Source organism: Aotus nancymaae, unplaced genomic scaffold, assembly GCF_030222135.1.
Source record: "Aotus nancymaae isolate 86718 unplaced genomic scaffold, 86718_ANA_hifiasm-v0.15.2.pri h1tg000053l, whole genome shotgun sequence".
NCBI classification, from domain to species: domain Eukaryota; kingdom Metazoa; phylum Chordata; class Mammalia; order Primates; family Aotidae; genus Aotus; species Aotus nancymaae.
The window spans coordinates 8,286,022-8,308,592 of record NW_026988467.1 but is presented as its reverse complement, the minus strand read 5'-3'; the positions used below and the strand labels follow the sequence as shown (position 1 = coordinate 8,308,592).

Sequence of the window (22,571 nt, the reverse complement as noted above, 5' to 3'; positions counted from 1 at the left end):
ATCTCTTTCAAAGAAAAAGAAAAAGGCTGGGTACTGTGGCTTATGCCTATAATCCTAACATTTTTGGAGTCCAAGGTAAGAGGATCACTTGAGCCCTGTAATTCAAGTCCAGCCTAAGGAACATAGAGAGACCCCATCTCTATTTATTTAAAAAAATTAAAAAGGTGGTTGGGCGCAGTGACTCACACATGTAATCCAAGCACTTTGGGAGGCCAAGGCAGGTGGATCACTTGAGGTCAGGAGTTCGAGACCAGCCTGGTCAACATGGTGAAACCCTGTCTCTATTAAAAATACAAAAATTAGCTGGGCATGGTGGTGGCCACCTGTAATCCCAGCTACTCAGGAGGCTGAGGCAAGAGAATCGCTTGAACCCAGGAGGCAGAGGCTGCAGTGAGCCGAAATCATGCCATTGCACTCCATTCTGGGCAACAAGAGCGAAACTCCAGCTCAAAAATAAATAAATAAAAGAGAAAGGTAAGGAAAAAAACAAAATTAAGTGGCCAGGCATGATGGCTCACGTATAATCCTGACACTTGGGAAGGCTACAGCAGGAGGGTTACTTGAGACCAGGAGTTCAAGACCATCCTGGACAACAAATTGAGACCCTGTCTCTACAAAAAATAAATCAGCTGGGCATGGTGGCTCATGCCTGTTGTCCCAGCTACTTAGGAGAGAGAGGCAGAAGAATCATGTGAGCTCAGGAGATCGAGACTGTGTGCCACTACACTCCAACCTGGGCAACAAAGCAAGACCCTGTCTCTCAAAAAAGTTAAAAATAAAAATAGGCTGGGCATAGTAACTCACGCCTATAATCCCTGTCTCTACAAAAGAATTTTAAAAATTAGCTGGAGACAATGTAGTCCCAGCTACTCAGGGGGCAAAGGCAGGAAAATCACTTGAGCCCATGAGGTCAACGCTGCAGTGTGCTGTAATGGCACCACTGCACTCCAGCCTAGGTAACAGAGCAAGACCCTGTCTCAAAAAGTAAATAAATAAATAAAATTTTTAAAATGTTTTTAAAATGAACAAGTAAGTATAAAATTTTATAACTTAACTTATAACCAAGTTCTTCCAGAGTTTTAAGGGTATTCTCATTGGGAAATGCCTTTAACAACCTCCAAAGAATCCAGCAGGGAGCAATTTGTGACAGGTAGACTGGAGAGTCTGCAGATGGGATGGGTCTCACCCCTTGTGGGTAAAAGTCAAACCTTTCCTATCATCAGTACTCTGGCACTGCTCTTATTATTAACACCACGAGAATTCACTTGAGAGGTATTTCAGTCTTAGTCACTTGGTTGTTCCCCCAAAGCCATGAGTTCGTTGGGCAGGTTGAGGAGACCGTGTTGCTTTCACTGCACCATCAGTGGACTTTCTGTGATGCCTTATTCTTTACAAAGCGTCCCTCAATACACACTTCACACCAGCCTGGTACAGGGGGCTCATTAAAAATAGTCTGCCTGTGTCCTGAGCTGACCAAGGGTATACTCAGTTGGGCTTTTGACCTCCCTTTCCCTTTGCAAACTGGTAAAAGCCCTACTTCCTTTACGATACAATAACCCTGCTTTCCTGTGGGCACCAGCATCCAGAGATATGCCGTCATCCCTTTATCAACCAACTCTGGCCTCATTGGCTGGGTCCCCCACTGTGACACGCTGCACGCCCTCATCCGAGACTACAGGGAGAAGAAGAAGATCCTTCTCAACATTGAACATCGCATCATGTTGCGGGTATGTGATGCGGCCATAAGAGCCAGCACCCCTTCCATGGCAGGGAATTCCATAGAACTGCTCTTCTAATTCCTCTCTATATCTCTGTCACTGAAAAATCTCTTTGAGAGAATCAGCTTTGAAGAAGGTTTAATAAAGTGAGTCCTAAAGCAGATACCTTCTAAGAAACTGAAGGACCCTTAAACTGAGAAATTCTTTTCACCTTCCTAGGGAAGACAAGGCAGATAAATATTCAGCACCATATATTTACTAATGTATACAAAGCACTGGCCATCTGGAGAATCATGTTTAGTAGATGTGTAAGTAATAAGAGAATTGCTTGTTATCCAAAACCTTGAAACTTCCAGTACTCTCATCTGCACACAAGGGCTCTACTGAAGTGAGGTCTCATGTTTTTCTGTTATGCCTTGGGGTTCCAGTGGTCATCAGGTTAGAGTGGTTACTTTGTTTCTCCTTTTGCCATGTTCTTATTTCCCTTCTCCTTTGGCTGTGATGGGGAAATTAGAACTCAGCTCTGCCTGGACCCTAAGCCTTGTTTCTTCCTGGACGTACCCTATGTGTCTCAGGCTGCTCTCTTACTGAACAATTGTGTCCTGATGCAGATGGCTCCGGACTATGACCACTTGACTCTGATGCAGAAGGTGGAGGTGTTTGAGCATGCCGTCAATAATACAGCTGGAGATGACCTGGCCAAGCTGCTGTGGCTGAAAAGCCCCAGCTCCGAGGTAGGCCACTGTGCTTTGCAGGCCTGCGCTCCCCTGGAACCACCACTGGCAATAGGGTGGCCTTCCCGTCTGTTCATGTGCACACAGTGGCTCTTCTTCGCTGTAATTGACTGTAGAGCATGTCCAGACTTTCTAACAAAACTGAAATGGGCAAGCAAGACAAGTTCACAGAGTTAGAAAGAGTAGTTTAATGTTTTTCCAGAACTCTTTATATATTAAAGATGGTTGTCTTTTTTACATGTGTTACAAATTTCCTATTAACTTCATTTTTAAAGTTTGCTAAGGGTGTGTTCTTTGGTTTGGGGTTTTTGTTTGGTTTGGATTGGTTTTTGATATACAGTCAGCCCTCCATATCTGTGGCTTCTGCATATGTGGATTCAACCAGCCATGATAGAAAATATTTTAAAAATATATATTTAACGGGCCGGGCGCGGTGGCTCAAGCCTGTAATCCCAGCACTTTGGGAGGCCAAGGTGGGTGGATCACGAGGTCAAGAGATCGAGACCATCCCGGTCAACATGGTGAAACCCCATCTCTACTGAAAATACAAAAAATTAGCTGGGCATGGTGGCGCGTGCCTGTAATCCCAGCTACTCAGGAGGCTGAGGCAGGAGAATTGCCTGAACCCAGGAGGCGGAGGTTGCGGTGAGCCGAGATCGCGCCATTGCACTCCAGCCTGGGTAACAAGAGCAAAACTCCGTCTCAAAAAAAAAAAAAAAAATAAGAAATAATGTTAATTTAAAAAATGACTACATTGTATAGCATTTACATTGTGTTAGGTATTATATATACTCAGGATGATTTGAGATATAAGGGAGGTTGTGCACAGGTTACATGCAATACTATATCATTTTATTTAAAAATTGTATTTGGGCTGGGCTCAGTGGCTCAAACATGTTATCCCAGCACTTTGGAAGGCCGAGGTGAGTGGATCACGAGGTCAGGAGATCAAGACCATCCTGGCCAACTTGGTGAAACCCCATCTCTACTAAAAAATACAAAAATTAGCTGGGCACGGTGGCACGTGCCTGTAATCCCACCTACTCGGGAGGCTGAGGCAGGAGAAGAGCTTGAATCAGGGAGTTGGAGGTTGCAGTGAGCCGAGATCATGCCACTGCACTCCAGCCTGGGGACAGAACAAGACTCCATCTCAAAAAAAGAAAATATATATATATAAAATTAGCTGGGCGTGGTTGTGCATGCCTATAATCCCAGCTACTCTGGAGGCTGAAGCAGGAGAATCGCTTAAACCCAAGAGGCGGAGGTTGCAGTGAGCAGAAATCATGCCATTGCACTCCAGCCTGGGCGACAAGAGCAAAACTTCATCTCAAAAAGGAAAAAATTGTTTTGGCCAGGCGCAGTGGCTCACACCTATAATCCCAGCGCTTTGGGAGGCCAAGGCAGGAGGGTCGCTTAAGCCCAGGAGTTCAGTACCAGCCTGGGCAACATAGTGAGACTTCATCTCTCTTTTTTTCTTTCACCGAGCCTGGAGTGCAGTGGCATGATCTCAGCTCAATGCAACCTCTGCCTACTAGGTTCAAGAAATTCTCCTGCCTCAGCCTCCCAAGTAGCTGGAATTATAGGACCACCGTGCCTGGTTAATTTTTGTATTTTTGGTAGAGACAGGATTTCATCATGTTTTCCAAGCTAGTCTCAAACTCCTGACCTCAAGTGATCCACCCACCTTGGCCTCCCAAAGTGCTGGGATTACAGGTATAAGCACCTACACCTATTCTGTGAGATCCCATTTCTACAAAAAAAATTAACCAAGCATGGTGGTGTACACCTGTAAGCCTAGCTACTTACTTGGGAGGATCATTTGAGCCCAGGAGAATGAGGCTGCCACATCATGCCACTGCACTCCAGCCTGGGTGACAGAGCAAAACCCTGTCTCAAAAGAATAATAATAATTTTTTTAAAATTATTTTTAAGCTGGGTGCAGTGGCTCACACCTGTAATCCCAGCACTTTGGGAGGCTGAACAGGTGGGTCACCTGAGGTCAGGAGTTCGAGACCAGCCTGGCCAACATGGTGAAACCCCGTCTCTACAAAAAATATAAAAAATTAGCCGGGTGTGGTGGCGGGTGCCTGTAATTCCAGTTACTCAGGAGGCCAAGGCACGAGAATCGCTTGAACCCAGGAGGCAGAGGTTGCAGTGAGCTGAAATCGTACCATTGCTCTCCACCCCGGGTGACAAGTGAAACTACATCTCAAAAAAAAAAAAAAAAATATATATATATATATATATTTTTTTTTTTTAAGAGACAAGTGTCACTGTGTCACCCAGGCTGGTCTTGAACTCCTGGGCTCAAGCAATCCTCCTGCCTTGGCCTCCTAAAGTGCTGGGATTACAGGCGTGAGCCACCTTGCCCAGCCTGAATACTAAATCCTTATATGTCCTTGGATTTCTTTCTAGGGGTCCTCTTCTGATTCATTGCTCTTTCTGCCTGTTTCTCAAGTTTCATGCTGTTAATACAAGTCCCTTCTCAGGGGCTATTTTTATCTGTGTTTTTTCTTGAGGCTATTACATCTTTATAATCATAAGCGGATAGCCTTAAACTGATACTTTTCATTTACTCAGATCTTTAAGTCTTACACATTTCTAATTAAGTTTATTCTAAGGCATAGTTCATTGTTAGAATTGTGAATGAGGTATTTATAATGTTATACATTCTAACCAGTTATTGATGGACATAACAAAACAACTGATTAGACCAGGCACAGTGGCTCAGGCCTGTAATCTCAGCACTTTGGGAGGCTGAGGCAGGCGGATCACTTGAGGTCAGGAGTTCAAGACCAGTGTGGCCAACATAATGCAACCCCATCTATACTAAAACTACAAAAATTAGCCAGGAGTGGTGATGGGCACCTATAATCCCAGCTACTTGGGAGGCTGAGGCATGAGAATCGCTTGAACCCGGGAGGTAGAGGTTGCAGTGAGCCAAGATTGAGCCACTGCCTTCCAGCCTGGGCAACAGCAAGACTCAGTCTCAAAAAACAAACAAAAGATAGCTTATTAGAGTATAATTATGTTGTTACTAGTTAAAGTTTCCAGAGCCTTAGTTCACATGCGCTCCTGTGTTCTAGGTGTGGTTTGACCGAAGAACCAATTATACCCGTTCTTTAGCGGTCATGTCAATGGTTGGGTATATTTTAGGCCTGGGAGATAGGTGAGTAATTTAATTTGGTTTTTTAGTCTTCTTTCTTCATTGTAGTTTTCCTGAATGGTTTCATTTGGTTTTCCAATTAAATATATGGCTCTTTGGTAAATAAATATTGGTATTGTGTATGTAAGGTCTCTTTTACAACATTAGCCTTAGTTCCCTGTTGGTTGTGATGCCATCAGAACAATACATCAAAGTAAAGAAAAGGAAAAATAGTTCAAGCTGGGTGCAGTGGCTCATGCCTGTCATCCTGGCTATTTGGGAGGCCAGGGCAAGAGGATCATTTGAGCCCAGGAGTTTGAGACCAACGTGGGCAATAGCAAGACCCATCTCAAAAAAGCCCCACATAGTTCAAGGATACTACTTTCTCCTTCGGTTGGCTTAATGGATTAAAAACTGTATTACAGGGCAGGCTCAGTGGCTCATGCCTATAACTCCAGCACTTTGGGAGGCTGAGGTGGGAGGATCATTTGAGCCCAGGAATATGAGAGACCAGCCTGGGCAGCATAACAAGATCCCATCTCTACAAGAAATAAACAAAATAGTTAGCCAAGCATGGGGGCTTTCACATGTAGTCCCAGCTCTTTGGGAGGCTGAGGTGGGAGGGTCACTTGAGCCCAGAAGGTCAAGGCTGCACTGAGCTGTGATCGCACCTCTGCACTCCAGCCTGGGCGACAGAGTAAGACTCTCAAAAAAAAAAAATTAACGTATTGATTTTTTATGATTCAATAAACATTTGTCAATAAACACTGTGCTAAATCATTTCTGTAATTGAAACCAACCAAATTAGATCCTTCTGATATTTTTGCATAATAAGTTAAAATATACTGACTGAAAATTAATTTAGGAATGTTCAGAAATGGACTCACAGGAATGTAAAAGAGACTGGTTCTCTGATGTCTGCTGTTTTTCTCCTGGAATCATGTCTCATGCATGATTATTTTTACTCTATTTGAGAGTAAAAATAATTTTACCCCACAAAAATAGATTTTTATTTAAAAAAGTCTAGCAAAATGTCTGTTGATGAAAGGCACGTGGTGGCCGGGATTGGCTCAGAGGCTTAAGGAGAAGAGACCCTGTTACTGCTCAGTAAAAATGATAGAGCCTTGTCACCTGAAAGTGCCAGTGCTGCCAGAAACTACTTACTAGGTCACCAAAGACCCCAGAAAAGCACAGTATCTCAGTACAGTGGGACAGCCTGTGATTCACACACCTAAACCCCTATTACAGTAGGAGTCGGCAAACTGTTCCTGTAACGGGCCCGTTAATAAGTTGTTTTAGGCTTTGTGGGCCCTGTGGTCTCTGTCACAACTTCTCAACTCTGCTATTGGAGCACAGTGTCTACACAAGGGAGCGTGCTGTGTTCCAGTAAAACTGGACTTGTAGAAGCAGAGATGGAGGGGCTGGATTGGCCGAGGGCTGTCATTTATCAACTCCTAGCTTACAGTATCACGTACTTATTGATATTTTTCATCTGTGCTCTCTGTTGATCCCTCCCTGATCTCTCTGCTGTTTCTCAAAGACACCCATCCAACCTGATGCTGGACCGTCTGAGTGGGAAGATCCTGCACATTGACTTTGGAGACTGCTTTGAGGTGAACACATGTTCTAGAACCCCAACCTCATCTTCCCGGGTGATCACTTTTCCCCCTCCTCTGACACTTTAGGCAAACTTAAGCCTAAACTGCCTCACTTTTACCCCTGCTACTCCTACCAATGCTGTAGTTAAGTCAGTCTAAGAAATGAAATCTGGGTTCTTAGTTGGACTCTAACCCCCTTGGGGCAAGGGCTGCTGTTCACACGCCCTCTCTGAGCAGAGGAGGCCCCCATTCTCCACACTGCCTGTTGTTCAAGGGCCTGGGCACAATGCACATTTGTCCTTTTTCCTTTTTGTTTTTCCTTCTTTTCTGTTTGTTTGTTGTTTTCTAAGTTGTCTTTCAAATCCTTGTGACAAGTCCTCTCACTAAACCCAAAGCTGCTTCATTTCTCTGCTCTAATTAAAATCAGTGTGGGTGATGCAGAGGAAAGCCACCTGCTCCATCTGGCTCCAGGTAAAGAAAATAAACATGGATTGGGCTTTTCCCATTTATTATTCTGTAGGTTGCTATGACCCGAGAGAAGTTTCCAGAGAAGATTCCATTTAGACTAACAAGAATGTTGACCAATGCTATGGAGGTAAGTGGATATTGGGAACGAGCTGCTTGGAAATGGGATCAGGACAGTTGCAACCTTCTCTGAGGACACACTTGCTTGTTAGAGCTCATCAGTTCCCAAAAATGCCTATGTGATTTTTGTAGCAGTTTTCTGTTATTGCCTATTGTGTTAGAAATGATCTATCTATGAAAGGCTTACCACTTCACCTCTGACCTGGTTTCCTGTGGACCACAATCCTGCCCTGATTACTTCTCCTAAGACATTCTAAGCCTGATACATCAGTATGGCCTGTGTCTGCTTTTCTGCTTCCTAAGTGAGGGTAACAGACCCCCTCAGCTTGCTTTGGGTGGAGAGTTAGTAACTCCTGTGATGAGTGGCTCTGTCCCATTTCTAGGTTACAGGCCTGGATGGCAACTACAGAATCACATGCCACACGGTGATGGAGGTGCTGCGGGAGCACAAGGACAGTGTCATGGCTGTGCTGGAAGCCTTTGTCTATGACCCCTTGCTGAACTGGAGACTGATGGACAGTGAGTATCAAGTGCCTGGGAGCTGAGCTCTGTGGCTCACGCTTATAATCCTAACATTTAGGGAGGCCAAGGCAGAGGGGTTGCTTGAGGCCAGTAGTTCAAGACAAGCCTGAGCAATATAGTAAGACCCCTCTCTACAAAAACTGAAAAAATTTGGCATGTATTAGTATGTTATCACACTGCTATAAAGAACTGCCAGAGACTGGGTAATTTATAAAAGAAAGAGATTTAACTGACTCACAGTTTCGCTTAGCTTGGGAGAACTCAGGAAACTTACAATCCTGGCAGGAAGGGAAGCAAACACATTCTTCTTCACTTGGGGGCAGAAGAGAGAAGTGCAGAGCAAAGAGGGGAAAAGCCCCTTTTAAAACCACCAGATTGGCCCGGTGTGGTGGTTCACGCCTGTAATCCCAGCACTTTGGGAGGCTGAGGCGGGGGGATCATCAGGTCAGGAGATCGAGACCATCCTGCTAACACAGTGAAACCCCATCTCTACTTAAAATACAAAAAATTAGCCAGGCGTGGTGGTGGGCGCCTGTAGTCCCAGCTACTTGGGAGGCTGAGGCAGGAAAATTGCTTGAACCCAGGAGGCGGAGGTTACAGTGAGCCAAGATCATGCTACTGCACTCCAGCCTGGGCAACAGAGTGAGACTCTTGCTCAAAAAACAAAGGCTTGGTGCAGCGGCTCACACCTATAATCTCAGCACTTTGGAGGATCAAGGCAGGCAGATCACCTGAGGTCAGGAGTTTAAGCCAGCCTGGCCAACATGGTTAAACCCCGTCTCTACACAAATACAAAAAAAATTAGCCGGGCATGATGGCGGGTGCCTATAATCCCAGCTACTCCAGAGGCTGAGGTGAGAGAATTGCTTGAACCTGGGAGGCAGAGATGGCAGTGAGCCAGGATTGTGCCATTCCACTCCAGCCTGGGTGACAGAGAGAGACTCCGTCTCAAAAAAAAAAAGAAAGCCCCACCATATCTCATGAGAACTCTGAACTCTGTCACTATCACATGAGCAGCATGGAGGAACCACCCCGATGATCTAATTACCTCCCACAAGGTCCCTCCCCCAAAATGGAGATTACAATTTGGATTACAATTCAAGATGAGATTTTGGGTGGGGACACGGCCAAACCATATTAAGGTGGATACAGTGGCACAAGCTGGTAGTCCTACCTGCTCGGGAGGCTGAGGCAGAAGGATCACTTGAGCCTAGGAGGTTGAGGCACAGTGAGCTATGATTATGCCACTACACTGTAGCCTAGGCGACCTTGTCTCAAAAAAAATTTTTTTTTATTTTAAAAATAAATAAAAAATAAAATCAAGTGTGTGGAAGCTGGGATTGGCAGCCTCCCAAATTAGCAGTATCCAGCATATAACATTTTACAAAACCTATGCCCCTTCAAGCCTGCAGCCTGAGATACATTCCCGTGTATTGCATAACATTTGCACGGGGAAGTTCTGACAGCTGGAAACACCATCATCGATTTAGATACTAAAATATTCTTTAATATTAACCAAGTATTCTAGTAATTTTTCTCTAGTAAGCTGAAATTTTGTTTCTTAGATGGAGTTTTGCTCTTGTTGCCCAGGCTGGAGTACAATGGTGTGATCTCGGCTCACTGCAACCTCCACCTCCCAGGTTCAAGCGATTCTCCTGCCTCAGCCTCCCGAGTAGCTGGGATTACAGGCATGTGCCACCACACCCGGCTAATTTTGTATTTTCAGTAGAGACGGGGTTTCTCCATGTTGGTCAGGCTGGTCTTGAACTTCCGACCTTAGGCCTCCCTTCTGCCCGCCTTGGCCTCCCAAAGTGCTGGGATTACAGGTGTGAGCCACCAGGTCTGGCAAGCCAAAATTTTAATAAGAAATGCAAACAGTTATGATTTGGGACAGCAGTATCTTCGTCTACCCTTTGTTCTACCACCTCAGGGGAAGTAAAGAGCTTCTAATCCACTGAAATTAAATCATACTTTGACCTTATATTGTCTATATTACATTGTCTAAGTCCAAATCAACAGTACAGAGTATCCCCCTGGATTTCACATCCCATGCTAACACCCACCCACTTATTCCCGAGTAATATATCTGCCTTCTTCTGTCTTTTGGGGGCTGTAGCTTTAGGAAAAATTGTATTTTTATGACTGGAAGAAAGTATCATATCAACCAGTTTCTTTTTTTTTTTTTTGAGACAATATCTGGCTCTTGTTGCCCAGGCTGGAGTGCAATGGTGCAATCTCAGCTCACCACAACCTCTGTCTCCTGGGTTCAGGTGATTCTCCTGTCTCAGCCTCTCGAGTAGCTGGGAATACAGGTGCCTGCCACCATGCCCAGCTAATTTTTTGTATTTTTAGTAGAGATGGGGTTTCACTATGTTGGTCAGGCTAGTCTCAAACTCCTGACCTCAGGCAATCCACCCGCCTTGGCCTCCCAAAGTGCTGGGATTACAGGCATGATCCACCTCGCCCAGCCTCAACCAAGTTTCTTTCAAGTCAAAATTTGAAGCACGTTTCAATACTCTTTCTTTCTCTCTCTAGCAAATACCAAAGGCAACAAGCGATCCCGAACGAGGACGGATTCCTACTCTGCTGGCCAGTCAGTAGGTGGGTGCACAAGGTCGCAAAGGCTCTCCCCTTGTGCAGATGTGTTTCTAGAATAGGGTGGGCTTCAGTCAGTGGGTGCATCCTGCTGGAGGTTACAGAGGCTGTCCCCCTTGTCCAGAGTGTTTCTAGAATGGGGTGGGCTTTGTTATTGCCAGTGGGAGGCATAACTAGTAATGGCTACTGAATGTGAAGGAAGTAAACCTAGTTTTCTCTCGGTTCTTGACAGTGATAGTTTTGCAAAGGTGCCGTCACTGCCAACATATCACCTGATAAGCATTTAATCAGACTTCAGATACTCAGTCTAGAAATATTTACTGAGCACCAAGCAGCTAATATGTTTTTTATTTACTGTTTCACACATGGAGTGGGCACCTGAAGCTCCAAAATTTTTATCAAACTATCTGATTTTAATCTATCTGTAAAAACACAGTTTAAAGTAAGTCTCAATATCAGCCCACTAATGGTGTCTGGGTTGGGGTAATTATTAACAGTATTACCTTGGTCCTCAAGCATTGATAATAGCTCAGAAATGGGAAGATGCAGGCAGCAAAAATTTATTTGCATTGCTGGGAGGAGCCCTGGAACCACATGGAACAGTGTTTCTAGGAGCGTGACTCACAGAGCAGGGTTCTAGGAAGACTTGTGTCCCCCCGAGAGCCAGAGTACTTTTTCTATGTGTTGAAACCTCTCAGGAGTGTTCGAGTCAAGCTGTTTAACTTTGTTTTATTTTATTTGTATTAGTTTCCACCACACACAACATTGAAGTTATTGGTTTTGGGTTTTTTTGTTTTTGTTTTTTTTTTTTTAGTAAAACTGTTTAGCCTTCCCTTCCTCCCCGCCTTCCCATCCGACCCCATTTTTTCTTCATGACATTTAGCAACACCCTACATAGTTCAGACTTCAGGAATTACTGCTGGGGTGTAAAAAAAGTAAATATTCTCTACAAATCTTTACAGAACACTTACAACTAGTTAATTAAGCCAAATATTGTCTAGGGGTGCAAAAAGAAAATGTAAGGTACAGTGGTTGCCTGAAGAAGCACCGAACAGCATTACAGAATTGACCACAGCATGCATGAAATAATCAGAGAGCAGTACACCCTGCCATGGAGTCAAGTGCCTGTGGGGGCTTTAGTGTGCAGTAGAAGGGGATTCAGAAAAGGAGGCTTCACTGTGACCTGCAGCTGTGAAGACGGCACTTGGATTGGTGGCATCTAATCATCACTTCACGTGGCAAAGGGTAATTTTTTTTTTCTTGAGATAGAGTCTTGCTCTGTCACCCAGGCTGGAGTGCAATGGCGCAATCTCAGCTCACTGCACCCTCTGCCTCCCGGGTTCAAGCGATTTTCCTGCCTCAGCCTCCCTAGGAGCTGGATTATAGGCGCATGCCACCATGCTTGGCTAATGTTTTTGAATTTTTAGTAGAGATGTTGGCCAAGCTGGTTTCAAACTCCTGACCTCAAGTGATCTGTTTGCGTGGCCCCCCCAAAGTTCTGGGATTACAGACGTGAGCCACCACGCTGGCCAAAGGGTAATTTATCCTTATTGAATGGACAGAATCTGATGGGTAGAAAGGAAAAGGGTGTTCCAGGCAAGAAATTGGGACCACTGTGTTATTACATCATATGTGGACACTGTGACAGGATTTGGGAATGCCTGAATCACTAGGCTAATAGGACCCACGGTCTCTGGGGTAGCTTATATTGGTGGCTGGTCTCAAATGAAGTGTGCTGAGACTTACTGGCTTCATTCTCAGGGCCCAACTCCCTAGTACATTCTCAAGTGGCTCCTATATGCTGCCTACAGCGTGCAGAAGAGAATGAGGACAGCCAGTTCTGCTGGCACCAAATGGTGGATCTGGTTGTTTAAAAGTTAAATTCCAGGCTGAGCGCAGTGGCTCACGCCTGTAATCCCAGCAGTTTGGGAAGCCAAGGCGGGCAGATCACCTGAGGTCAGGAGTTCGAGAGCAGCCTGACCAACATGGAGAAACCCCATCTCTACTAAAAATACAAAATTAGGCGGGTGTGGTGGCACATGCCTGTAATCCCAGCTACTGAGGAGGCTGAGGCAGGAGAATCCCTTGAACCCAGGAGGCGGAGGTCGCAGTGAGCCAAGATCACGCCTTTGCACTCCAGCCTGGGCAACAAGAGCAAAACTCCGTCTCAAAAAAAAAAAAAAGAAGAAGTGTAACTATCACTCCTTCATTCAGAAGGTCTGTAGTGTACAAGGACAACATTCAAAATCGAAAAACTTCATAATTCTGATTTCAGACTCTTCTCTGCTGAAAGCCATAATCATTGGAGGTGAACCTAACCCCTGAGGACTTTTTCTACCCAGAGTTGATATGAAAATCCCTCCAAGGAATAACATTTCAACCTTGTGTGTGACACATTCCAAAGTTAATTTTCTTTATGTTACCAGTTTTTGTCCAAACACATTTTATCACAAGGCCTTTGACCTATGCTTCTGTTCCTATTCCTGTGAGTTTTTTATTTTGTTAATGCAGTTTGCCTGAAAATCCGTGTTTCAGTTTTGATAAGCACCAAGTTTTTTCTTCAGTAATTATTAACTCACATTTGAAAATGGCTTTACAGATTTTTAAAAAATTGTTTTAGAAATGAAGTCTCAGGCTGGTCTTAAAATCAGCTACAGAGTGATCCTTCCACCTCAGCCTCTTAAGTTGCTGGGGTGACAGCTGTGTCCAGCTTAAAAACGTTGAAATACATAAAGAGTAACGTAAAACTTTCCTTCTCTTTTCCCCTGTAGGGTAGGGAGGACAGGTGTTGAAGGAATAGAGGGTGTCGAGAATTAGACGCTAACAACAGTGGCCTTTTGGTGTTTGAATTCTCTGTTAATTGATTTCTTTTCCCATAGAAATTCTGGACGGTGTGGAACTTGGGGAACCAGCCCATAAGAAAACGGGGACCACAGTGCCAGAATCTATTCATTCTTTCAGTAAGTTCAGCCTCGGAGGAGCTGCACCAATGATTAGCTCATTAAGAAAATAGCAGCTGTGTTATACCCTGAGAGGGGTCAACAAGATGAAGCAACAAAACCGCCTTTGAGCAGGAAAGGTTCCATGAATTTCTCATTATATTCTGAGGACAAAGATGGACACAGAGGAAGGATTGCTCCACACTTACAAAAGTGAATACTTGAGGAAAAACAGGGCACCCACTGAACCTGTTGTCCTGCTCCCACTCTCACTGTTATTTCTACTTTTGTGTATTCCAGTTGGAGACGGTTTGGTGAAACCAGAGGCCCTAAATAAGAAAGCTATTCAGATTATTAACAGGGTTCGAGATAAGCTCACTGGTGAGTGTGTGTATGTGTTAACTTAGAAGGGACATAAAATCTGAGCACACTTTCGTCTCTCTGAGTGGCGGTCAGCGCCATGTCCAGTGGTGTTGGTGACGAGCTTTGACACCATGCAGCTGACAAAGAGTGTCTCTGAGGTCTTCAGTTAAACATTGTCTCTGATTCTTCTTTCTGATGACTGATAACAGTACTTAATATTAGTTAAATCTCATTTAACTCAGGAGGTGAGTAAATTTCTGTTGGGTCCAAAATCAGCCAAATTCAGGGAAATGTTTTTTAATCATCATGTCTTTTTTTTTGAGACAGAGTTTCACTCCTGTTGTCCAGGCTGGAGTACAATGGTGCCATCTTGGCTCACTGCAACCTCTGCCTCCCAGGTTCAAGCGATTCTCCTGCCTCAGCCTCCCAGGTAGCTGGGATTGCAGGTGGCCACCACCATGCCCAGCTAATTTTTTGTATTTTTAGTAGCGATGGAGTTTCACCATGTTGGCTAGGCTGGTCTCGAGCTCCTGACCTCAAGTGATCTACCCACCTTGGCCTCCCAAAGTGCTGGATTACAGGCATGAGCCACTGTGCCCAGCCGAATTTTTCTTTTCTTTTTTTTTTGAGATATTCTCGCTCTGTCACCCAGGCTGGAGTGCTGTGGTGCGATCTCGGCTCACTGCAGCCTCCGCCTCCCGGGTTCAAGTGATTCTCCTGCCTCAGGCTACTGAGCAGCTGGGACTATAGGCATGCGCTACCACACTTGGCTAATTTTGTATTTTTAGTAGAGACAGGGTTTCACCAGGTTGGCCAGGCTGGTCTCGAACTTCTGACTTCAAGTGATCCACCCACCTCTGCCTCCCAAAGTGCTGGGATTACAGGCATGAGCCACTGTGCCTGGCTGAATTTTTCAAATTCAACTATGATGTATCCTTCATCTCCATGTCTGAGGAAAAGCTGTTGGCATAGACAGTTAAGCCAACAGGGGAGAAGAAGTACATAGATTGCCAGGTAAAGAGTGAAATGTTTCTGTTCCTCCTGTGCTAGGTCGGGACTTCTCTCATGATGACACTTTGGATGTTCCAACACAAGTTGAGCTGCTCATCAAACAAGCGACATCCCATGAAAACCTCTGCCAGTGCTACATTGGCTGGTGAGTGAGGCTCTCAAACGGACTTTGTTAAAATAAACAATCAGGACCCAAGCCTAGGCCTCAAAGCCAGGGTAGCAAAAAGAGATTTGGTGGGGCATCTGTAAAGGGCAGTTAGGACTCAGATCTCTTTACAAGTTTGTGCTCACTACATATGCTCATTGTTACAAAAAAAAATTGAGAAATATGGATGCATATTTGGAAGGCAAACACTAAAATAAATTGAAATTACATTAAGATAAGTGATTTAGGAAAATAGGCAAGGCTTGTTTGTTTGTGAGGGGTTCCTTTTGGGTTTTGCTGTCAGTCCAGTGCAAAGATACAGGAAGGGCAAAGGAACAAAAAAGCTAGAGCAGTGACAGAAGGAGATAAAAAGACAGATTTATGATCTGGGAGCCTAACCTCAAGGACCACTCTGGGGTGTGCTTTGATTAATTGCCTGAGGCATGCTTGAAGGCAGAAACTTGAGAGAGCGGGCACTGGGGAAGTGTCCTTGTGGGACCTCAGGGGCATTAGCCCTTGACTGGAAATGATGAGTGTGTCCCATGCAATTAGCTGTGGGAGAACTCAGGGAATACCCTAGGGTTGTCAGACCTTGGTCTTTTCATTTTCAAGTTATCTGCATAAAGCTTTGAAGAAGCTCAAATTATTAAAATATTCCTTTTCTATCTGCCTTCTTAGGTGCCCTTTCTGGTAACTGGAGGCCCAGATGTGCCCGTCATGTTTTTTTCTGAGGCTTTTGTACATTAGTAAATGCTTCCACTAAACTGAAACCATGGTGAAAAAGTTTGACTTTGTTAAATATTTTGAAATGTAAATGAAAAGAACTACTGTATATTAAAAGTTGGTTTGAACCAACTTTCTAGCTGCTGTTGAAGAATATATTGTCAGAAACACAAGGCTTGATTTGGTCCCCAGGACAGTGAAACACAGTACTACCACATAAATCAAGCCATTCATTTTGGGGAACAGAAGATCCATAACTTTAGAAATACGGGTTTTGACTTAACTCATAAGAGAACTCATCATAAGTACTGATGGAAGAATGACCTAGTTGCTCCTCTCAACATGGGTACAGCAAACTCAGCACAGCCAACAAGCCTCAGGTCATGGAGGACATGGATTAGGATCCTGGACTGTAAAGATGCGGAAGATGCCAACCTCACCCCTGCCACCCATCCCAAGACCTCACTGGTCTGTGGACGGCAGCAGAAATGTTTGCAAGATACGCCAAAATGAGTGCAAAAGGTCTGTCTTCCATCAGACCCAATGACGCTGCGACTCACACGCTTCAATCCAAGACCCTACTGCTAGTAGGGGAGTTTATTCAGATCGCTGGCGGCCTCAGCTGAGCAGATGCACAGAGGGGATCACTGTGCAGTGGGGCCACCCACACCGGCCTTCCACAGCATGGGTCTGGGATGTTTTCAGTGGTCAGAATACTGTTTAGAGCAAGGGCTCGGAAAACAGAAACACTGTCCTGGAGGTGCTGAACACAGGGAAGGGCTCGACATATTGGGAATTGTGAGCAGAACAAATACTCAACTAAATGCACAAAGTATAAAGTGTAGCCATGTCTAGACACCATGTTGTATCAGAATAATTTTTGTGCCAATAAACGACATCAGAATTTTAAACATACATATATGAGTGGCTTTTTAGTCATAATTTTGATCAGTTCAAAAAGGAAGCAGTTACTCTTTCAACACTCGCTTTGTAGGAGGGATGACAAAGGACATAACGGGGTACGTGACATGGTCCCTCTCCTCAGACTGTTCCCAGGCCAGACAGGTGGAGACAGCATGCCACAGAAGTGAACAGAACTCACCCCAGCCAAGTGGTGAGAAGAGCCGTGTATGGGGCATAGGTAGGAGCGTGGATTCCAGTGGGTGAGCCTGGAAAGCCTCATGGAAAGGGCCCATTTGGCATGGGTCTTAAAGAGGAGTAGGAGTCTGTCGGATGAAACAAGTGGGGACATTCTCAGCAGAAGAGGAAGTGCAAGGCACTGCTGTGAAAGCATGGTATCCACAGCAGTGGTGAGTATCACTTGGACTGTGTGAAATTGCAGGTACGTGGACCATTTTTAATATACACAACTGGCATTTTCTTATGGCTGCACCTCATAGTTCAGCATATCTGGCTCAGTGATCAGTGGGGAATAAAGGGAATAACAGCAAAATAATAGTAACTAAAGGAGGCAGGAAAGTAGCGTTGGCAGGACTGGAGCCTCCCTCAGTTCAGCAGCAAGGAGTATAAACCTGACGCTGTGAAGTTTTAAAATGGAGTAGTATCTGAGTGGTGTTTTTTGTTTTTGTTTTCGTTTAAGACTGGGTCTCGCTCTGTCACCCAGGCTGGACTGCAGTGGCACAATCATGGCTCACTGCATCCTCAACCCTCTGGGCTCAGGTGATCTTCCCGCCTCAACCTCCCGAGTATCTGGGACTACGGATTCGTACCACCACGCCCAGCTAATTTCCGTATTTTTTGTAGACGGTGGGGTTTTGCCATCATTCCCTGGCTGGTCTTGAACTCCTGGACTCAAGCTGTCCACCTGCCTCAGCCTCCCAAAGGAGCCACTGTGCCCAGCCCTGAGTGGTGTTTTTAAAAGACAACTGGTGGCGAGGTGTGGTAGCTCATGCCTGTAATCCCAGCACTTTGGGAGGCCGAGGCAGGCGGATCACCAGAGGTCAGGAATTTGAGACCAGCCTGACCAACATGGTGAAACCTTGTCTCTACAAAAGCGCAAAATTAGCTGGGTGTGGTGGCACATGCCTGTAATTCCAGCTACTTGGGAGGCTGAAGCAAGAGAATCGCTTGAACCTGGGAGGTGGAGATTACAGGGAGCTGAGATTGTGCCGTTGCTCTCCAGCCTGGGCAGTAAGAATGAGACTCCATCTCAAAAAAAATAGTGAAAGACAACTGGTTTCAAACAGATGAAAAGGAAGTCAGAAGCCACAAGACACAGTAAAAGGAGGCTATTGCAATAATGGGGGGAAGGAACATTAAGTGGGGCTGACAAGCACTCTGTATAGATTCCCTCCAAAGCAACAGTCCCCAACCTTCTTGGCATTAGGGACTGGTTTTGTGGAAGACAGTTTTTCCAGACTGGACGGCAGGGAGATGGTTTCAGGATGATACAAGTGCATTACTTTTTTTTTTTGGAGATGGCGTCTTGCTCTGTCACCCAAGCTGGAGTGTGGTGGCATGATCTTGGCTCACTGCAACCTCCGCCTTCCAGGTTCAAGTAAGTCTCCTGAATAATAGGTCTGTACTACCAAGCCTGGCTAATTTTTGTATTTTTAGTAGAGACGGGTTCACCATGTTGACCAGGTTGATCTCGAACTCCTGATGTCTGGTGATCTGCCCGCTTCGGCCTCCCAAAGTGCTGGGATTATAGGCGTGAGCCACTGCGCCCAGCCCAAGCACATTACATTTATTGTGCACTGTATTTCTATTATTACATTGTAATATATAGTACATATTTTTTTGAGACAGAGTCTCAGTGTGTCACCAGGCTGGAGTGCAGTGGCGCACGCAATCTAGGCTCACTGCAGCGTCTGCCTCCCGGGTTCAAGTGATTCTCCTGCCTTAGCCTTCCGAGTAGCGGGGCTTATAGGTGCCCGCTACCATGCTCGGCTAATTTTTTTTTTTTTTTTTTTTTTTTTTTTTTTTTTGTATTTTTAGTAGAGGCAGGGTTTCACTATGTTGGCCAAGATGGTCTCGACCTGCCTCGGCCTCCCAAAGTGCTGGGATTACAGGCGTGCGCCACTGCACCTGGCCTGAAATAATTATTCAACTCACTATAATGTAGATTCGGGGGAGCCCTGAGCTTGTTTTCCTGCAGCTAAACGGTACCATCTGGGGGTGATGTGAGACAGTGACAGATTATCAGGCATTAGATTCTCTTAAGGAGCTTGAAACCTAGATCCCTCGCATGCGCAGTTCACTATAGGGTTCGCGCTTCTATGAGAATCTAATGCTGACCCTGATCTGACAGGAGGCAGAGCTTAGGCTGTAAAGTGAGTGAGGGGGAGTGGCTGTAAATACAGATGAAGCTTCCCTCACTCGCCCGCTGCTCACCTCCTGCTGTGCAGCCCAGTTTCTAACAGACCACAGGTTGGTACCAGTCTGTAGCCCCAGGGGGTTGGGGCCCCCAGCTGTAAAGAGAGCATGCCTAAAGAGAAGCTCTTCTTACCCACGCGGTGGCTCACACCTATATTCCCAGCACTTTGGGTGGGAGGCCAAGACAGGTGGATCACCTGAGGTCAGGAGTTCAAGGTCAGCTTGGCCAAGATGGTGAAACCCTGTCTCTACTAAAAATACAAAAATTAGCCAGGTGTGGTGGTGTGCACCTCTAATCACAGCTACTGGGGAGGCTTAGGCAGGAGAATTGCCTGAACCTGGAGGGTGGAAGTTGCAGTGAGCCGAGATTGCGCCACTACACTCCAGCCTGGGCAACAGAGCGAGACTGTTTAAAAAAAAAAAAATCCCAGCTACTCAGGAGGCTGAGGCAGATCTGAGAATCGCTTGAACCTGAGAGGCAGAGGTTGCAGTGAGCGGAGATCGCACCACTGCACTCCAACCTGACAGAGCAAGACATTAAAAAAAAAAAAGTGAATTTAAATCTCAATAGTGATGGTAATAACAGTTTTAACACAGCTAGAAAGTCACATACCTACTTGGATTTTCTGTTACAGTCCTAAACCATTTTATCACTTATTTGCTCCAGAAAATATGGTCACCATAACTGAGATGAAAATAATTCTCATCTGGTTATTTATTCTGGTTCCACGTGAAATAACTCAGTGACTACAGTCATGTTACCATTCATTAACGATAAAGGTGTGAGAATGAATGGACACAGAAAATGGTGGCCATCAGTGATAAAGATACATTCTTTAGGATGTAAGAGTCTGGATTAAGTTCTTCCATGAATCCAACAGGTTTTAAGTTATATCTAAGCAAGCCTTCTGACTTTGTTGAGACGAATTACCAAAGGCAGGGAAGGAGCTAATGGAAGCCTTTAAATACAGTTTAGTCCAGCCAGGCACAGTGGCTCATCCCTATAACCCCAATACTTTGAGAGGCTATTAGGATTGCTTGAATCTAGGAGTTTGAGACCAGCTGAGGAACAGAGTAAGACCCTGCTTCTACAAAAAATAAAAAAATTAGTCAGGCATGGTGGCTTGGGCCTGGTCTACCCTGGATGCTGAGGCCAAAGGATTGGTTGAGCCCAGGAGTTCAAGCTGTAGTGCAAGCTATGATTGTGCCACTGCACTCCAGTCTGGGTGACAGAGACCCTGTCTCTAAAAATAAATACATAAACAAGGATGAAGATCTTTATGATGATCCACTTAATGAAAAGTAAATATATTTTCCTTATAATTTTTTTCTTTTTTTCTTTTTTTTTTAAATGAGACAGTCTTACTCTGCTGCCCAGGCTGGAGTGCAGTGGCATGATCTCGGCTCACTGCAACTTCTGCCTCCCAGGTTCAAATTATTTTCCTGCCTCAGTCTCCTAAGTAGCTGGGATTACAGGCACACACCACCACATCTGGCTAATTTTTGTATTTTTAGTAGAGACGGGGTTTCACCACATTGGCCAAGCTGGTCTCGAACTCCTGACCTCAGGTCATCCGCCCGCCTCAGCCTATCAAAGTGCTGGGATTACAGCGAGACCAAGTGGGTGAGGGTAACACACAGCCAGCCAGAGCTTGGGAGAAAGTGACTTTAAATATGAGGATGGGCCGGGCACGGTGGCTCCCACCTGTAATCCCAGTGGGGTGGAAGGACGGCTTCTCACGAGTTTGAAACCAGCCTGGTAAGAGGCAATCTTAAAAAAAGAAAGAAAAAAAAAAAAAAAAAAAATTAGGCCAGGCACTGGTGGATCACGCCTGTAATCGCAGCACTTTGGAAGGCCAAGGCGGACAGATCACTTGAGGTCAGGAGTTTGAGACCAGCCTGGGCAACACGGTGAAACCCCGTCTCTACTAAAAATACAAAAAAAAAATTAGGCAGCATGGCGCACGCTTGTAATCCCAGCTACATGAACCCAGGAAGTGGAGGTTGCGGTGAGCTGAGATTGCACCACTGCATTACAGGCCGGGCAGCAGAGTGAGACTCTGTCTCAAAAAATAAAAAATAATTTAGCTGCATGCTGGTGGCTCACACCTGTAATCCCAGCACTTTGGGAGACCAACAGAGTGAGACTTTGTCTCAACATAATTATTTTTATTTTTATTTGAGACAAGGTTTTGCAATGGTTGCATCTCGCCTCACTGTAACCTCCACCTCCCAGGCTCAAGCCTCAGCCTCCCGAGTAGCTGGAATTACAGGCGTGTGTCAACACCCCCAGCTAATTTTTGTATTTTTAGTAGAGATGAGGGTTTCACCATGTTGGCCAGGCTGGTTTCGAACTCCTGACTTCGTGATCCGCCCGCCTCAGCCTGCCAAAGGTGCTGGGATTGCAGGCGGGAGTCACAGCACCCAGCCTCAAAAACATAACTTAAAAAATATATATTTTTTTTGCGACAGGGTCTCAATGTCGCCCTGGCTGGATGGAGTGCAGTGGATCAATTCATAGCTCACTGCAGCCTCCATCTCCTGGGCTCAAGCAATCCTCCCGCCTCAGCCACCCGAGCTGCTGGGACTACAGATGCGCACCACCACACTCTGTAATCCCAGTTTATTTATTTATTTTTAATAAACACGAGGATAAACGGGACTCGTGGCCCTCGCCTGTGGTCCCAGCTACTTTGCAGGCTAAAGTGGGAGGATTGCTTGAGCCTCGGAGTTCAAAACCAGATTGAGCAACATGGTGAGACCTCGTGTCAAAAATATATGTGATAATCAGGTCCTCCAGGCCGCACCGTAGACCACAGGGTTGTTCGGATGATACAACATCAGGTAAAAGAACTTGAAGTTCATGACAGAGCGCTCGGAGGTGACACCCCAATCGCCCTCCGCCCCCCCCCTCCGCCCCGGCGTACGCAAGGCGCGCACGCGTCGCGTCGGCCGAGACGGTATCGCGAGAAGAACCGTGCAAGGGGGGCGGAAAAATGGCGCCGCCCAATACCCGCGAGCCCGGGGTTCTGTCGGCAACAAGCGCCACCAAATCTGACGGGGAGATGGTGCTGCCAGGCTTCCTGGACGCCGACAGCTTCGTGAAGGTGAGTTTGCGGGGCCTCGGGGGTTCCAGGAGTCTCCCGCGGCCGCCGGA

The 22,571-nt window shown here is 45.6% G+C and overlaps 2 protein-coding genes across 4 annotated transcripts in view; both read left to right on the top strand.

Moving 5' to 3' along the window:
* The window catches only part of MTOR (mechanistic target of rapamycin kinase), a 150,982-nt gene extending 133,989 nt beyond the window's left edge, over positions 1 to 16,993 (top strand). For both annotated transcript variants that reach the window (XM_012473670.2, XM_064363267.1), the window contains 11 exons: positions 1,580 to 1,727; positions 2,330 to 2,452; positions 5,539 to 5,621; positions 7,138 to 7,210; positions 7,716 to 7,790; positions 8,164 to 8,299; positions 10,838 to 10,903; positions 13,777 to 13,857; positions 14,137 to 14,217; positions 15,250 to 15,355; positions 16,034 to 16,993. In XM_012473670.2, coding sequence (XP_012329093.1) covers positions 1,580 to 1,727; positions 2,330 to 2,452; positions 5,539 to 5,621; positions 7,138 to 7,210; positions 7,716 to 7,790; positions 8,164 to 8,299; positions 10,838 to 10,903; positions 13,777 to 13,857; positions 14,137 to 14,217; positions 15,250 to 15,355; positions 16,034 to 16,049 — 988 coding nt within the window. In that variant the 3' untranslated portion in view covers positions 16,050 to 16,993. The remainder of the gene's footprint in view (positions 1 to 1,579; positions 1,728 to 2,329; positions 2,453 to 5,538; positions 5,622 to 7,137; positions 7,211 to 7,715; positions 7,791 to 8,163; positions 8,300 to 10,837; positions 10,904 to 13,776; positions 13,858 to 14,136; positions 14,218 to 15,249; positions 15,356 to 16,033) is intronic.
* A 5,363-nt stretch (positions 16,994 to 22,356) lies between these two features.
* The window catches only part of EXOSC10 (exosome component 10), a 31,331-nt gene continuing 31,116 nt past the window's right edge, over positions 22,357 to 22,571 (top strand). For both annotated transcript variants that reach the window (XM_064363265.1, XM_064363264.1), the window contains exon 1: positions 22,357 to 22,521. In XM_064363265.1, the coding sequence (XP_064219335.1) occupies positions 22,411 to 22,521 (111 nt within the window). In that variant the 5' untranslated portion in view covers positions 22,357 to 22,410. The remainder of the gene's footprint in view (positions 22,522 to 22,571) is intronic.